Source organism: Episyrphus balteatus, chromosome 1 (genome assembly GCF_945859705.1).
Source record: "Episyrphus balteatus chromosome 1, idEpiBalt1.1, whole genome shotgun sequence".
Lineage (NCBI taxonomy): Eukaryota > Metazoa > Arthropoda > Insecta > Diptera > Syrphidae > Episyrphus > Episyrphus balteatus.
Genome location: NC_079134.1, coordinates 49504434 through 49523707, shown reverse-complemented (window position 1 = coordinate 49523707; position 19274 = coordinate 49504434). Strand labels below are relative to the sequence as shown.

The following is a 19274-nucleotide window of genomic DNA, read 5'->3' as shown; positions in this document are numbered from 1 at the left end:
TAGAAACTTTTAAAATTAAAAATGAAGTTTAGAGTGTTCCCGCACTTTAATATTATTTTTCCTATGATGTTTTCTATAACTACGAATACTTCCAACTCGAATTTTGTAGATTTTATTGGTAATTATAATAAGAAATTTTCTTTTACTCTTGTTAGTTTTAATTTCAACTGTGTTTCCAACGTCGAAAATTTGTTTTTTGCAATTAGTTTTGTCGATTGACTATAAAGAGAGATGGAAAGATTTCGTCTCACTTAAAGAAATCCATTACGGGTGGAGAATTAAGTAAATTAGTAAGTAAATAAGTAAGTATGTATGCTTTTGCAGATTCAGAATTTTAGCTCTAGTGTCGATATAATAAAATTGGTGGAAACAAATCAAACACAAAATAATGTGAGTTAAAAAAATATTCATAGTTAACCTTCGTTGCATAGCTTTTAATTTATCAGTCAGCATAAGATGTTTTTCCTAAGGCTCAAGATCAAATTAATAATTAATAAAATTAAAGGTACAGTCAAATTGAAACATAATCTATTATAAAAATAAAATACATAAATAAAAACAAAAATAGTAAAAAATTTTACACAAAAAAAGCAATTATAACAATGATAGGAGACAAAAAAAAATATATAAAATAATATACATAATTTTTAAATAAGTAGGTACAAACATAAACATAATTTTTAAAAAAATTTATAATATTACATAATTCAAATAGGTACAAAGAATTTTTTTGTTCCACGTTTTTCTCATTTTGTAAGGTATTGATTGGTTGGTTTTTTTTTTATAATATTTTGTTTTGCAATAATTTAAAATGTCCTTAATCAATAAAATTACTATAGAAATTTATAATTTATTTTCTTCTTCTCTTGTGTCGTGTCTGTGTATGTGGTTTTTATTTATAATATTATTTTTTTTTTCTTTAGTTAAGTGAGGATTTTTTTTTCGATTTTTTTATTTTTCCGATTGTTCCACAGGCTTAATTAATGATTTTTTATTGAAAATCAAAGGACGGGAAGTGAGTAATAAAAGTGTAAACATAGTGTACACTAGGGTACACAATATTATGAAATTTATTATTTTTTTTTTAATTTGTGACTTTAAAAAAATGAATGCTTTTTTGTTGTGTCATTATGATTTTCTCAATTCTATTTGTAAGCTTAGAGAGCGTTTTTTTTTTTAATTTTTCGTTAAGTTTTTTTTTTTTTGTTTTTAATTTTATTATTCACAACACCTTTTCATATTTTTTTTTATTATTTTTTGTTTGTTTTATTTATGTACAAAACGACTAGAGATATACTATTTAGGTTTAGATCAGGACTTTAGAATAACATTTTTTTTTGTATTTTTTTTTTTCTTTCTTATAATTTTCGATGTTAGCAGATCACAGATTCCGCACCTGATCTATATAAGGGATGGGGTTAGTTTAGTTACAAAAAGAAAATAAAAGTTATAAAAAAAAATTCTTATAGTTTTTTTTCTTATTTTCTTTGTGAGTGTGTGTTTTTTGTATGTGTGATTTGGGTAGTATCTTTTCTATATTAATTTTAATTATTTTGTTTTTTTTTTAGCAGGAGGATGATTTTTTTTAACTTGATTTTACTCTTTGGTACGTCTAGGTCTACCAACTTTACCCTTTCGAACGGCTGGTGTTGTTCCATTTGTCGTTGTTGTATTTTTTATTATTTTATGCCAGTCCTGCTCACACACTAAGCTACCCGCCAACATTGTATATCTGAAATTGATAAACAAAAATAAATTTGAGTTGAATGATTGAATATTATTTTAGAAATTTTAATGTTTTTTCAATTTAAAGTTTGACATGGTTTTAAGAAAATTATTATAAGGTTTGAATCTTTAAAATTATTTCAGAACTGGATGACAATTATTCAATATTAAAGGATTACTAAAGTAATCACCATATCCGATAGAATAAAGGAGTTTGATGATCGGCATCCGTGAAACGGCTGTAACTCTAGCCAGTAACTCGGGTCACCATTGAACTTAGCTGGGTTTTAGGTCACAGTGAAGGACTAGAAAATAAAAAGTAGTGAGGATGGTGAAAAAAATTGATTCGAGACTTGAAGTAAACTAGATAGACTAAACTTAAAATATGTAACTAAAAAAAGACGCACAACAATGAGCGGATACTTATGACGTAAATAAAAAGCTATGACATTGCTTCGAAACAGAAAATAATCAAAATAATTGAAGTCTACATCTCTTTATCGGTGGGCTACTACAGGACTTTAGATGACAACCTACTGATGTGTGCCATATTACGCAGAGGCATATATATAGTCAAGATTAGACCTGCTGGTTAACTTTGAGAGAAAAATTCTTCGAATGAAGTTTGGTCTAGGTGGCATTGATAGAGAGTGGAATGTGAAGGAGAAGCATCTATGTCTTTTGTTGATGAGTCTTAAAATACAATTAAGAACTGGTTTTGGATTCGAAGAGGATGATTTTAACTAAGGTGGATCGCATAAGCTAGGTGAATATAACAATAACCAACTCTTTTAAGAAACCTGACGAGAACAAGTAAGGGAGGAGGCTGGCTGGAGGATTTTATTAGTTTAAGTCTCGTTCATCTACCAATTTTAAGCGGTGAATAATGAAGTTTTTTTTTTAATTAATAAAAATTGCAAAAAAAAAAATGAAAGTATCGAAATGGGCAGTGCTGTTGCAGTTTCCAATGATCAAAATTTTGGCTAGAATTTTTCGGAGAACAAGAAGTTTTCGTTTTCAAAAATGATTTAAGGAAAGGAGTCGGTGAGATGATATCTTCTCTTGTAGGTCCATGCGAGGAAACCTGTGATTATCCGGAGGTTATTCTATTTCAAGCTATTACACGACATGAAACGCTGTTGCTCTAATCCCCAAGTAGTATTTTGGCGAGCAACAATTCTTTGGCTTTTCTCTGGGTTTTTTTTTTAAGAACGAAAATTGTTAACATTGCCAAGCTAGCTATGTACTTGCCGTAATTAATTATTTTTTAGGGGTGCTGAAGCAACTCATCAATAAATCAGTTTCTCAATTCTGTTACAAATGTGCTCCTGTTCGAAAATGAGATTTTTATCATAAACAACCTAATCAAACTTTAAAATTAAACTATGAAATATGTACATATTTGTAAAATAGATTCTTACCTATCTCCAGGTCTCAGGTGTGCACCACATTTCGTACATGAGAAACATTTCAAATGAAACACAAATAGATTGTTTGGACTATTTTTTTGGTTATCTAAGTTCGTTGTTTGTTGATTGATTGGTGTCATCGCTTTAGCTACCAATTCATTGGGTGGTATCGTTTGTCCGCATCCCGAGCATGTACCCGAACATCCAAACATACTGTATGAAGAAGAGGAAGAGAAAAGAAAAAAAAAAATAATCAAATTAATTAATTTTCTTCAAGTTTTGTTTTTCATTTATGTTTTTTTTTTTTTTTTAATTTTCTAAATCGATTAAATTTCATCAACAAGCAAAAGATATAATTGCAAATTGGTATCCCTTTTAAGTTTTGCCGCGACATAGAGATGATGGGGATGGGTGGGTGAGGGTGTATGGGTTTGTGTTAATGGTTACAGAGGGTGGTGGATGTTGTGTTTAAATGAGAGATTGAATCAAAATCAAGAAAAACGAACAACAATATGAGAAGAAGAAAGACGACACTATGACGCGCCGCACTGTGCCAACATTTTAGATTGTTATACCATCTTTAGCACTTAAAAGTGTTATAACAGTGGGATAGAATTTATTTATACTGGGAAAAAGATAGAGTTATTTATTTTAATTAAAGATCAAGGTAACTTGGAGTTTTAAGGTCCATTTTCTTCACTCGGAGTTGAACAAAACTTTAGAATTTTTATATTAAAAATTCTCAAGTTATGTTCAACTCTGAGTGAAGAAAATGGACCTAAATCTAAGTCTTAGACCCTTCCAATTCTTATAAGAACTTATTAAATGACCCTGAGTTTTACATACATTTTGAGCACTAAACTTTTTTTATTTATTTATTTATTATTTCATCAAACAGATATACATTTTATACATATTTCCTGAAGATTACTAGATAAATTAGTTTCCACTCAGGTTACTTAGAATAAATAATAGCTGTTTCTTAAATATTTTTATTGTTGGAGCTAAAGAAATCGATATCGTGAGAAATAGCATTAGCTTCTCGTAAACCTCTAGTTAATGGATCATTTTGGCCATAACTAAATCTATTGAAAGGTTCCAAGAATAAGCATCTGGATCGGAGATACCTTGAAGGATCATAAATCTCAATCAATGATACCAAATAAGGACAGTTGATATGGTTATTTAATATGTCCCTTACAAAAATAACACAGAAATACATATTTACGACGAGCCGTAAGCTTCATTAGGCCAATAAGCTGACAACGAGTTTCATACGAGGGCATTTGAATGTTCCAATGTAAACGATACATCACAAATCTAGTAAAATAACAGAGCAGTATTCTAAAACGGATCTAACAAAGGAATTGAAAAGGGATTTGAGGGTATACGGATCGGTGAACTCCTACGTGTTCCTCAATATGGAACCTAAAGTAGAATTCCCTTTAGCTACAATGCAGTCAATGTGAAGGTCAAAGAAACTTTAACAAGTTTCCCATTTGTAGCACCAGTTTCTCCTCCAAGGATCAAGAGTTGTCTTGGGGTTTCAACGGTAAATATCACGGACTGCCCCAATAAGTATCAAGGATTTCCCGGGGAAGGATCAGGACTTGGCCAGATAAAATCTGATTATTAGTTCGAAAGGAGTTATCATAATCCGACTATTTACTACAGTTGGTCGAACCTTCCTGTTTTTGTTAAACTTTATTAACTTTCCTTTATCCAAACTTTTTCTGTGAAAGCTTCAATCATTCAAGGAGTTCTTTGTAAAAGAATTTGAATCGGTGCATTGTCGGTGGGCAATGAAAGTTCAGAGATAAAGCGAAAAATCATTCTTGCCAATCGCTGTTCAAGCAGTAAAGTCCTCTGTTGAAAAACCAAGGAAGCCAGAGGCCGATATCCATCCTGGACTCTGAGCGTCACTGAGGACTATTGAAAATTTCTGTGTGCGTGTAATATGTTTGCAAGAATGTGGTACCTTCTGTCGAACCCAAAAGACTAAGGTGAGATGCAAATAATTACTTTACACTGATACTCTTTAAGGCTTTAAAAATTCCTCCCAAGAGGAAGAACCTCTGAAAGAAGTGTGTAGGTAGAAAATTTGAACCCAGGTATTCTAGATTGACAGTCCATCGCGCCCCAGTCTATCCGCGCCCCAGGGTATACCAAGGGGTAAGAACCATTTATATGCCAGCTTAAAATGTATTCAACCCCACTGTACCACCTAACATTTCTCGCATATACAATTAAAAGAGTGGTTTTCTCATCCAAACCCGTTGCCGCCGTCCGTCGGTCGGTCGGCAGCTTGAGCTCATATATACAATACACTCCACACCAATACACACACACACCCACTCACTCGCAAGCACAACAAAATACAACAAACAACAAAAGGATTCAATTTAATTATCTCATTTAATTATCGCATAGGATACAGACAGGGGAAGGTAAGGCAGCAGAGAAGCAGCAGCACAGCAGAGAAGAGGCACCCCTTGACATAATGAATTTAATTTGATAAATGGACACAAGGGTGGCCATCCAAACCCTTACAGAGAGAAGTTTGTTTGTGGCAGCAACAGCAGCAAGAAGCAATAACGGAGATACTACTAAAAACTCCCCAACAACACAGTCTTTATTATAGGTATAGGCACAGGCGCGGGCAATTTAGGAATAACTTGAATATAGCAAAGGTATATACTATACAGCTAACTGTCATTTAAAACAGGCAATAACTCATAGGAGGGTTTTTGTTTTCTTTATGAAAGATAGATAGAAAGTGTGTGTGCTGTGTTGTGTGCAAGACTCAGTGTCATTACCAGGACATTGAATTGTGCGTGTTATAGCTGCGATAACAATTTTTCACAATTCATTCACCTTTTTGACCCGACCCTTCATTCTCTATCTCTACTATCAAGGGTTTGAGAACGTTTATAATGTTTCTCATTTAAATTATTACAGTGCCATCTATTAATTTGATTACATTTCTAAGAATTAAATAACCCAACAATCAACCCTTTAGTTTAAAGTTATCGAGAATTTGTGTGTTACTAAAGTTTCCAGAGTACATATGGGCCAAGCTAACTAATCTCCAATTTTTGGGATTTAGCGGTTAGATGCAATCACATTAATTACATTTCCTTGTAATTGAAGTTCAACTGATACTTTGAAATTCAACCTACCTATACAGTGTTTATCATCAAATATCTTTTTAATCATTAAACAGCAGATGTCTAGGATAACTAAATGCATGAACCAATTTTAGTCAAAAACACCGAAATCATGATCCAAACTGTGCCTGCTACATAAAAAATGATAGATCGTGGACCAACAACTACATCAGATAAATTAACGATTTTAACCATTAATGGTGCGACGTTTTGGGCTTCTCGAAGCACTTTTTAGAAAATTTTCACTATTTAGACCATAAAAAGGACTTTCCGAGGTTAAATCGGACTCAACTACGGATATCTGAGGTCGCTAATTTAGTTGACGTAGTTGATGTATTGAGAAATAGGTCCCAAGATCAAATCATTTTGAAACGGTGGTTGATAGTAAAGTAAATACCAATATTTTTCGACATGCAATTACAATTGTTTCTTGAATGAGAAATCCATGTGATTTTGCTTAAAACTCTTAGTTTTTTCGACCAATAAATGAGTCAGATATAATCCTTCTGGAACAGATGTGAGCTCGGGAAATGACATCAGCGCAGACATCAAGCGTGGGATAACTTTTTTCTAATCGTTGTTCCTATGAGCTAAGAAGGTAATTGAGTAATAAGGCCCTTTCGCGGAGAACCAAGGAGACGTTTAAAACATACTGATAAATCATGTTGTATGGTTCCAGAACATGAAATTTCTAGCAGGCTGATAAAAACAAGTTTGACGTATTCGAAAAGGAACTTCTACACATCATGTGAGGGCCGGTTCCCGTCAATAAACAGGAAAACATCTCACGAAGAGAATACAACGACGAACTGTACGAGGTGCTCGTTTAAAAACTCTGGGACACGTAGAACGAGATCCAGTCTGTAAAATCTTCAACTAAACTAAAGACAAAGAGGGTACTAGAAATAGAGCGAGACTTATAGCGTTTTCGTTTGGTCGTCCGGGACTGTCCGGAATTCTCCCGAACGATTCTAAAACTGATCGTTTGGCACTCAATGACAGTTCTAATTCTGGAAAGAAGAGAAAATAGATTCCGAATTTTGAGGCAGAATCAAAACCAGAATCACGCACACATGTTAACACTTAAGACGTCAAAGTAATGAAATGTCATTCTTTGTTGTTCATTTCTAAATTTCAAGATTTTTAACTATGCACAAACTTTAAACTATATTAAAATAATGTGAAGAAAACAAAACAAAAATAGATAACTTAATGATAATAAAAAAAAATAAACAAAACAAAACTTTCATCAGACGTTCGCATTTGATGTTTCACAAATACAAAGAAACCCAAACTTCAGAATAAAAAAAAGTATCCAACTCTGATCGTTTGGCATTCCGGATCGGACAGTCCCGGACGCTTCTAAGAATTCCCAAACGAAAACGCTATTAATCTTAGATGTAGCGACATTGGGACTACAACGACTCGATTGCGGCATTTACCCACAAAGGCTGCAGTGATCAACACAGAGTGACAGACTTGTAGTAAATATATTTTTTTTTATAAGAAATGTTTGTTTTGAAGGCTTCAGCTAGCCCCTTCTCAATCTGAGAAACATAGGAAGGGGAGCTCATAAAATAATACTTCTATCGGAAAAGAATCTAATGGGAATATATTGAAGAGAATTATATTTAAAAAAAAAATCAGTCGATCCTTGGTCATTCAAATCAGTGCAGTATCGCAGTAGTAAAACAAAATTAGTGATGTGGATTTTCTGTCACAGAAATGATAAGACAAAAATCATCAAAGTTAGGTTATGTCAGCGGGAGAGTTAATGTAATTTGGGTGGAAGCAGTACTAAGTATCTTATTTCGATACCTCCTCATGATCCTTGCAATCAGCTAATATAGTCGCGGATCACTGTTTGGTAGCAGTTCATTTAAGCTCATCTTTCTTATCCTCAAACTATTTGGAGCGTTTTATCGACTTTTTTTTGAATGAGTTTACAAGAAGCTGGAATTTGCTAGTTGTTTCCATTTTTAGCGAGTTCATCAGCTGTACAGTTTGTATGTATCTGAGGTGAATATTTAACTGATTCGCTATTTCCAGAGATGATTTTACAGTTAAGGTCAGTCAAAAATTTTGAAAAGACGGATTCAATGGATTTGGTGGAGTACCTCTGAATATTTGTTTTTTTTTTTTTTAGGGGTGGATGCTGGAAATCGAACCCAGACCTCATGCATCATAGTCCATGCATGGTTCTAACCATCGCGTCACGGGTCCTACAAAACGATAAACATAACTTAATCAAAATGAATCTAGATACTTCAAAGTAACAACTCTATCCAAATTTAATTCTGCAATATAAAACATTCATTATTCTACACAAATGGCATTGAATTCCTAATGATTATCTTCCTACGAAGGACACAATTAGTAAAGTAAAAAGTAATTTCTTTTAAATTGTTGCTAAATCATAAATAAAAAAACCAAACAGTGCTGTGTTCTAGATAAAACAAAAAAAAATACCTACTTTCTAATCACCGCCTTACAAAATCAAAAGCATTTTTGCGGATCGATATTATAGTCCTGCGAAACTATATAAAAAATCTAGGTAAAAGCAAATAAAAAAAAAATGAAAAAAATAAACAAATCAAAATAAATTTAGAAAAAGAAAAAAATAGCTGTTTCCAGCAAAAACGTCAAACCAATGTAGAACAACACCACAGGCGACAACTTAATATTCCACTAACAATGAAAGGACAACACAACAACACACACACAACACAACGCAATACAAAATACAACAAAAAAAAATCAATTTTCTAAAAAAAGAAATCCTTCCATTTTTGTTTCATTTTATTTTTTTCAACACCGCGCGCGCCGCCGACAATTTATTTCAATTTCAATTCAGTCAAGCTAAGGCGGGCGGCCAAAACCGAGGCCAGGCGTAGCAAATTTAATGTATTGCAAACACGCACTTTCGTCCTCTGAATTACTTTCAATTCAGTTATTTTTTTTTCGCTTTTTTTTTTGTTAACTTGGTCTAAATGTAGATGTAGGTCTTGCAACATACTACGAGCCATGTATCGTAATATACAATAGAGGGAGCAATTGCGATGGGGGGCAGAAATTACGACAGAAAAAAGGACACAAATCAGAAAAAAAGCCAATGTGTCTTATAATATTTCATTATAGACCCAATCCGATTGTCCCCTTGAGTGGTGCTGCTAGTGGAGCACATTTTCGTAACGCTACTGTCACCGTTTATACATTGGGGCAGGCTATGTGTATACTTTAGTTGAAATAGGCAAAACAAAAAGAGAAATCTTGACAAAGTATAGTATTGATGATTTAATAATGCTTAACATTATCTAAAAACAGTTTTAAGAAAAAAAAAGGTTAGAAATGATGAACTTTTGAATATAAACTTAAGTTCTGAATTTTTAGAGACTTTGATAGGTCAGATGTCCTATGTCAGTTAGTGACATTCGGTTCTGACTAATGAGAGCCTATTAAATTAGGAACTTAAGTCCAGGTGCCCTGCCTTGAAAAACGTATAATATTGACGATTTAAGAGGGCTCAACATTTTCTAAAGTTAAAAATAAAACACACGACAGACCCAGTCTTCATTTTATTTTACGTGCCATTAGGGTTCAAGTTGCTAAAGTTTTTAAGAGTATTTATGTATATAAAAACTTAGAAAATTTATTTGGAAAAAAAAAATTCAAATTCGTTTTTTCAAAGGAAAAAAACAACATCTGAAATCAAATCGAACTACAAAACAAGTATGAAATTTCATTTCTTTTATTGAGAAGCATTTTTAGAAAAAAAAATTCAAAATGATTAGAGCGGTTTTTTTTTAACTAATCTTTTTGAAAAAAAAAATAAATAAATAAAATTTGGACGCCATTTTGAAGAAACATCTAAAACCAAAATTTCAAAAAAAATCAATGTGCGGTTTTCAAAAATTTGATTTAAAAAAAATTCAAAAATTATTTTTTTTTAAATTTTATTTTTTGCTTGTATTAAATAAATGTTTTTTTTTTACAAAAAAATTGGTCTAAATCGAATGAGTAGTTTCGGAGAAAATCGGATTAAAAAAAACGGTTATATGTCAGGTATACAGTTAATAATGATTAAAAAAAATCATTAAAAGGTTGAGCTTGAACATTTTAATTTTTTTAACAAAATTGTTGTAGCCGTTTTCGAAAAATGTCAACATTACTAAAATTGGTATATGACAAGTACCGTTATTTTTGGTCCAAAAAAATTAATTCCAAAAATTACTTTGGAGAGTCGCCAAATAACGCTAGATACCAAGTTTGACATTAATCAGTCCATCCTTTTGGGCTGTAGACAGACAGAGAGACGCACGGACCCACTTTTTTGGCATTCTCTACCATCGTAATCGTAAAAAAGTATTATAAAAAAGGTTAGGAATGATGAACTTTTACAGAAATTCATCTCGAAAGGCGATACTGATATCAATTTATAGATTTTAAAATTTTCTTTCAAAAGATATAACTTGCCGAAGATATTTTAATTTAACCAAATTGTTCAAATCTCATAAATCTTTTTTTTTTTTTGTTGAGTGCCTGTTTTGGTAATGATTGAAGTTTATATCTATAGTCTGAAATTATTTCAAACACTGATCTATTCTATTCCACTGTAGTTTATTGACGATGATTCTACTAACGTGGGCTGTTTTGCCCACCTATTTTTTTTTTTTTGGAAATTTACTTCTTCGATCAACATGCGACAATCGAGCGCATATAAATTGACAATTGACACGAAAATTAACCAGCTACCATCGAAAATACTTTCACTGTCACAATCAGGATGTTTGATCGGTGTGACGCGGTGGCGGGCGGCAGCGTCAACAGCTATATAGCGGTGGTGGTAGGTTTAAGGGTGGAGGTAAATTGGGGGCATAAACTGGCTGTATTGGGTAGGAATCTCCCAATTTGTTATTACGTTAACAGTAATTCTATTATGACAACGTATTTTTTGATTGCCTTGTTAATAGTCAGGACGACGACTACAACGACTACAACGCCGACAACGACGACAACGACCAAAAAAGAGAGAGAGACTTCGATGTATAAGCAATTCTTTTTGGCGAACGTGACGTGCCATCATACTTCTCGTAGGTAGGTGGTACATATACATGAAGGTTGAATGTAGAAAAAGGGCTATATAAGTATATACAATATATATTCTGTTAACTATAAGGGTGAGGGTGGATTATTGCAATAAACTGTCAATCAATGAGGGTAAAAAAAAATATGATTACAATATTTACACACATACATACAAATATATAGAACGTAACGTTTTCCATTCATATATTTTATGTTATGTATTTGTATAGAGAGAGAGAGGATTGACAGGAAAGTGGTAATGATTTGTTTTGGTACTTTGGTTTATTGAATAAATGGTATATGCAGTTAAGTGTTTGGTGGTGGTAAACAATGTTGTGGCTGATTTGAATTTGAAATTCAGCTATTATAGGTAATCAAAAATTGAATTCGAACGAATGAATTGGGGAGGTTGAATTGGGATTCAAGACACCTGCATAGAAATGTAGGTAGTTTGTCTATTTTTGTTCTTAGAAAGGTCACTTGATGACGCTAAAATTTGAATTGGAGCACAATTTAGGGAACATCTGAACCACCATCTTCTTCAGAATTGATGATATAAGATCTTCATGTATAACATCCTTACGAACTAAATGATAACTTTGACAAAAATAACATTTGCTTAGATTCAGTCTTCGACTTCTGACGTAAATCGAATATTGATTCTAACTTTTTGCTAATTTTGTAAGGGTTAACTACCTCTGGCGTGGAACAAAAGACACTTGCAAATGTGTCAATTCTTAAGGAATAGTAGAAATATTTAACATTGAGAATGGTTAAGAGTGTAAATCACTAGACCATAGTCCCTCCAGAAATATTTGGTACCATTAAATTCCTTATAATTTGACAGCTGTTTAAGAATTGTTAAGGTAAATTAGTTAGGCGATAAAGCCTTTGAAGCCTATTCGATCCATATAATGTAATCTATCGTCTAGTTCATGTGGAGATCATGTTTAACTTGCATCTGACAGATCTTTGCCAGCTTCACTTATTATCGACCTAATGCCAAAGCCTTTACTTTTACTTTCAGATGTGCGAGAAGAGAAAACAGAAATTACAAGGCTCAAATCGGAAAAAGCTACTGTCGCGGATGGTTTACCGCAATAATCAATGCGGATTTTCATGCGGATGCGGCAAGAAAGAAGCCGGCGAATGGCGCGTACCAATGGGATTCACATTGAGTAATGGTCTGTGACTGATTTTTTTTAGGCAAAACACAGAAAAAATGCAAAACTGTTAATTTTATAGCCCGTTTTCACTAGAGCTCAAATTAGATAATTTCGCAAATTATCTCATTTCGAATTTGAAATCGTAAAGGAAATTTTTAGAATTTGGAATTCGAACTGACCTAATTTGCGAAATTATCAAATTTGGGGCGAAAACAGGCTATTAATAGACATTTTTCTTTCCGGACAAAAAAAGGGCCAGTTCCAGTGAAGTCTTTAACGATAATTTCTACCCACTCCACAAAGCAGTTTTACTAGGGAACAATTATTAAGTAGCGCGAACTTAACTAACCAACCTCTGTGTAACCGACTTGACGCAGAGAATGTTGCGGTACTACTTTTTATTAAGTCTAATGCGCCTCTTTTTAATTTCTCTCACTATTTATTTATTTAATCAAGCTAATATTAATAATTAATGAATTATTGGCATGTAGTCTAAAAAAAATCATTTAAAAGCCAGCATTTGTTACATTAAGATTTTGAGTAATTAATTTGTGGTTTACGTTATATAAATTAAACATATTATTTAAAGGAGAATAACGCTCATAGTTGGTACGATAGTGCGTTATACATAGTGGCTCAGAAAAATGTCTAAGAATTCGGCTGGGGACATTAAATTTAACACTACACAGAAGACAAATAATAAAAATGTTATTTATAACTGTATCATTGTTTTTATTCATTTATATTAATTTTTTATATAAAATCTTAAACATACGCATCTGGAGACATTAATTTTTAAAAACCCGCATTCGCAACTTCATTCGCGGATGTAAAAAAATCCACATCCGCAACATCCCGAGTATGTACCATCTACAAGAAGGAAGAAAAGTCAACATCGCATATACAATTTTGTCGGCTATCTTGTGTGATCGTGTAGAAAATTTAAGCAATGACCTGATCGGTTCCTATAAATTGGTTTTAGGAGATGTAAATCTACCATCGACCAAATTTTGGCACTCCGACAGATTTTAGCAAAACCTAAGGATACTAAATCGGTACACACCATCTCTTTATCGATTTTGAAGACACCTATGATAGCGTAAACAGAGACGAGGTATATAGAGCTATATTGCGCTTTGGCAACACCAGTGGCACAATTTTTCAAAAGTACTTCATCTTCTGGCTTATGGGGATGATTTTGACATCAGTGAAGCCAATTACTGTTTTTTCGGGCTTAGAACTTAGAAGACATTAAAACAGTAAATAATTCTGGGTTACTTTAAAACAAAGGTTCTTCGGGTAAAGTTCCATCCAGTATGTATTGCCAGGGATTGGAGGAGAAGATACAACTACGAGTTATACGGGCTTTACAACAACACGGATCTGATGAGGAAGCTAAAAATTCAGCTATTTGGCTGGTTCATACGCGTATGAATACCGACGCAACATCCCGTCGAGTTTTCGTTTCCATGCCCGATGGACAAGGTGGAAGAGGAAGACCTTATGTTAAGTGGCGTGCTTCTTTGGAGAACAAGCTCAATCACCTTTATGTGCGAAACTGGAGACAGCTAGCTAGGGAAGCTGGCTGAAGGTGCTTGTTGGTTGCCGGGATTCATCCTGAACTGTGAGCGCCACCTTATGCAAGTAAGAAAATTCTTGGGAACACAAAAAAATGTTTACATCATTAACGGATAGCAGTAATAACATCTAAATTTTGATAAGAAGGTCATTTCAGTTTATTAGAGTAGTCTGATGCGAGCATAGCTCAATGTATATGACCGAAACATGGCCAAGGTCATTAAATGGCTATAAATTTGGTTTAAATATGTTCCTAAGAAGCGCCTTAAAAAAAAAAAAATACATACATACATACGCAAATTATATAAATAAATCGACCTAACTTTAAACACCAAAACAAACCACCCACCGAAAAAGAAAAAAAATTGTATGTCATGTACATACATAAGCTTCAATCCATGATGACATCATGTTGTGTTGACTCAAAAAATTCGAAGCAAAAATGAACACGAGAAAGGCCAGACATCAAATCAAAAATAAAACAACACACATTGAGTATGTATGTATGTTTGTATTTCTATATAATAATGGACGTCGTCGTCGACATCGTACATACATACATATAATATGCATACATACAAACTTTAACTAATTAAATTAATTGAATTGTGTAGAGAAAAGCAATTTATTATTTCATTACGATAAGATTAGGTTTCTTCAATGGAAAACCTTAACACAGCACAGTGATGTGGAAGAAGAGAGGAGGATGAGATGAAGGAATAGGAGCAGAAGCAGTAGCAGTAGCAGCACAGATTGCACACATACATACATACACCAAAAACTCTTTCTCCATACCTACAACCCAGCCCGCCGCCACACTGAAATACAAAAGCCAACAGAAAAATGTGTTAATTGAATTTCTAATTAATGAATTCATTAAATTAATTTATTTAATTGAATTACCCAAAGGGAAAAGTGTGGGATGGGGAGGGATGATGAAGCAACGCCATGACTACCATCACGGCACGGCTCGGCAAGGCGACATCAACTTTGGCATGAGAAAAAAAAGAGTCATATACGCAGTGCTGTCGGCATTTTTTTTTTAATTCTCCAAAGTTCAAGGGTAGCACAATTTGGTGATGTTGAATATACAATTTTTGAAACAGCAATACAATCTGACATGAAATACAATGACCAAATTATTTAAATAAATGTTTGTTTTTTTTTAACCAACACTTTCAATTCCCTGTGATTAAAAATTGAAATAATAAGGGATATCATTTTGATACAAAGTACAAAAGCATTAGTTCAAATGAAGGATCAAAATGTTACTAAAGTAGTTCTTTCGACAGCATAGGCTACAAGAAGAGGACATTGGCAGCAATATAAAACGTATTTGAGTATTATTTACAGTGAAGTGCTTAGATTTCTGGCTGAAGGATTTTAATTTTGGAAAATATTGGAATCAATATATGCGGATGACGTTGATATTGTCGGTTGTCAGAATATCAAAATGAACAGGGATAATTTTTAAGAAGTCAGAGACTTTGTATATTTGGATTCCACTAAAACCTCGCATCATCGATCGGAAAGATAAAGCAAAGAATCACTCTAGCCAAACTGTTTCTTCGGGATAAAAGGAAATTTAAATAGAAAAGACCCCTCTTAAAGAACCACAAGACCTTAATCTAAGTCCTGTTGTATGAGGCGGAGATAAGATCATTAACAAAAACGGATGAAAATCTTGTGGTTTCCTTTGAGAGAAAGATTTTTCGGGTGATGTTCGATCCAGTGTGCATTGGCTGAGAGTGGTTTGGACCACGAGCTATGCTATACGTAATTTAAGATGGCTGGGTCATGTGAAGCGTTAAATACCGAAAATACCAGCCCATCGAGTTTTCGTTGTAGCGCGCTAAATTGGAGAACAATCTCAACCTACTTGATTAGTGTAACTGGAAACAGCTAGCTGGGAACCGAGCTGGCTGGAAAGTTTTGTTGTTTGAGGGTGAGATCCATCATAGACTTTGAGCGAGGTGATCAGTCAGCTGAGATTGATTAAGGTTCTGCGATGCCGGCCAGTAGCTCGTGAGAAAATTAGTGCTGTCTTGGTGAATGGATAATATAAACAAATTTGACTGCACCAAGTCTGATATAAGACTATGAATAGTTGAAACTCAGCGGATTGTATGTTCCACCAACCATCGCGAAAAACTTCGTACAGGAGTAGGTCCGATATGGTCTGGAGGAAGGATCAACAACTTTTGAAAAATCCAATAAAAAGTAACTTTAACCTTAAGACTGTCCAAAATAAGGGGTAGCTGGCGAAGATGGAAGCTTTGTCTTCTTTGAATAATGATCTTGTTAAACAAAACCCGAAATAAAGTAAGTTTTTAACCAGGAAAACAATATCTTATATTAAGTAAAATTAGTTCTTCATTGTATTTTTACGTTTCAAGCCCGTCATGTACGGTTGGTTTTGCAAAAAAAAAAAGGTTTCACATTTGTTCTTCAACTATGATTTCCATTCATTTAATCTGAATGAAAAATATCGTCTAAATATTTTCTAAATATGGGCTCCAAATCAATCGAAAAATTCGCAGAATGATTTAGTTCTTTTCGTTGATAACACCGGCACACAAAAAAAAATTGTCATGTACCAGGAACCAGACCTATTTTTCTATATGTTTTTGGACCCTGTCACCCTCCAGTTTTGAGTAAAATGCAAAAAACCTCAAAAAAAAGTCATCAAAATTCAAACAAACGCAGTCACAGCTTAAAACTAGAGGGTGACCGGGCCAAACGGACTTGAAATTCGGATTCAGCGTGCCCAAAAACATATAGAAAGATAGGTCTGGTTCCTGGTACATGACAATTTTTTTTTGTGGAGATCTTCTCGTGAGTTTTAATTCAGATAACGGTTGAGTGTGTCCGTCAAACGATCTATGTTGAACCACAGTCAGTACAGTTTGGCTTATGTATTGAGTTATAAAAGGCATGAATTCCAGGCACGTGGGAGAGTTATTATCCTTTTGGCATAGAGATCATAACAGCACCGAATAAAGGAGGAAAAAGAAGAGAAAGATAAGGTTATCCTAAAGAACGGTTTCATTTTCAAAATACACTGGTCGGCAAAAACAAAAATTCGGGAGCAAGAACTTTGTAAGGTGATTTTAATTGTGTTTATTGTGTGCTGAATTCAAAACTGTTTACAGTTTCGTTCTATCTCGTCTAGTTTTTTACCTATACCTATACTCAACTTATTACTATTTTCATTTCACTATTAAGTTTCAAAAAGTTAATTTTAGTAAAATCCGAATCAGAAGTCGCAAACTGGAATTTCGATAAAAATAAACCAATCATTATGATATGTACTAAGATTTTGAGATATCATAAATTTCTTTTTCCAATATCTTTGAGAAAAAAATTAATTTTGAAGAATAATTAAATATATTTAGGACGATAAAATATTGCGATTTGAGATTTCATAAGGAGATTTGCAAAAAAACCAACCCAAACGCGTTTTTGGACTTTGGGATCAGCACACAAAAATCCATTAGAAAAATATGGTTTTTTTTAGCTCTATTTTTGTTGCCGACCAGTGATATCAGCGTGAAATCAGACTACTCACAATGAAAGTTTTTGACATTTGGCTTAAATTTTGCACCGAAAAAGAATAAGCAATTTTATTGCTAACCAGTGTGTGCTAACAGTGTGGTTCAAAATATTCCATGGTTATGAAGGCTTAGAAAATATGTACCTACAGTAGTTGTTAAAAATTTTTTTGCACAGCATTCTTTTTTGGTATAATATCGGATTCGTTCCGCCGTAATAAAGGATTGGCCTACACGAAAAGTTTGTTTTTCTTTTCGTTAATTAAAGCCAAATTGGAAGTTGTTAATTTTGCACTGCGTCACATGCTGAACCAGAGAATGAGTGAGTGAACACTATGTGAGCACCCCTCTTGGTTGTGCCGGCTTTCTTCTTGTTGTTGTTGTTTTTATTTGTTTGTTTTGTTTATTTGTATTTGTGTGTGTGTTCGTTTTTGTTCTTTTAGAGGTATATGTAGTAATATGTGCTACTGCTACTACTGCTGCTGTATTCCCTGCTGTTGTTGATGCCTGGCCGGGTTTGCTTGCACAATTTATCCTAGAAAACCCATTATAATGAGAGCAAGTAGAGGAGGCTCGTAAAAATCCGATGCTATTTGCCATATTCTGGCCAATTAGTGAACGAATGAAACGAACGTAGTTTTGGCAGCGTGTTTCACTAAAGTACTACCCAAGTCCCATTCTCCCTATACCAATACCTACCTACCTACTCTACCACTCGACCCCTTCTCCATTACTCACTCACTAATAACTGAAATGTCAAGAACCTAAAAACGAACTACTGCTTGCTTGCTGCTGCGGTGCTGGTTCAGTGCCTGTAACTGGGCTAATTAGTGACAAGACTTTTTGACTTTGACTTTTTTTTTCTCTTCTCTCTCTCCTCCTCATCGTCGTCGGTCGTCTTTTTTTCTGTTTTTGTTATATTTTTGTTTGTATTAGTGTTTGTTAACTGGATGTGTATGAGCCCGCAATAGGACAGCATCCCCATCTGCTGTGAAACTAAAACTTGCCTTAACCTCCTCCTCCCCCAATTTCTATCAACGACGACGCCACCGCGCCGTCACTTTGTTACTTTTGTTATTTATTTCTTTTTTGTAAGTTCATTCTGTTTTTTTTTTTTGTATTTCTTTGTTCCTATCTCTCCAGTTCAACTATACACTAATCCAAGCAAAAGTTGAAGTTGAGGGTAATTTTGTGGTACTGGTGGTAGGTATAGAGTCTTAGTAGAGTTTTTTTTTTGTTTTTGGGTTTCTTTTTGTGGAAACGACGACGAGGGGAAAAAGTATCTATGTATCCATAGGCAAATGTGGGGGCGGATTTGATGGATGACAGAAGTTGAGGAACCAGTAATTTATGCTGTAATCTCGTTCACTTTGTCTTACACTTCAATGGGAGTTTTATGGACTGGCAAACTCTAATTGGCGGCATTGATTTAAGTACGAGATACTTCTTTTATGTTTTTTTTTTCGTTTCTCTTCTCTGAGTTACTTTGCTGATGTTTTGTGGTTTTTTTTTTGTCTTTGTTGCCTTTTTTTTTCGCTTGGCAAATTGGCATTTGGGTTGAATTTTTCGTTTTTTTTTTTTATTTTTCATAGA

At 33.8% G+C, this 19274-nt stretch overlaps 1 protein-coding gene across 4 annotated transcripts in view; it reads right to left on the bottom strand.

Annotated features, from left to right (window-relative positions):
- Positions 1–506: 506 nt before the first annotated feature.
- LOC129905565 (actin-binding LIM protein 1-like) overlaps positions 507–19274 on the bottom strand; it is a 264917-nt gene continuing 246149 nt past the window's right edge. For all 4 annotated transcript variants that reach the window (XM_055981063.1, XM_055981061.1, XM_055981062.1 and 1 more), the window contains 2 exons: positions 3147–3347; positions 507–1732 (listed from right to left, as the gene is read on the bottom strand). In XM_055981063.1, the coding sequence (XP_055837038.1) occupies positions 1597–1732; positions 3147–3347 (337 nt within the window). In that variant the 3' untranslated portion in view covers positions 507–1596. The remainder of the gene's footprint in view (positions 1733–3146; positions 3348–19274) is intronic.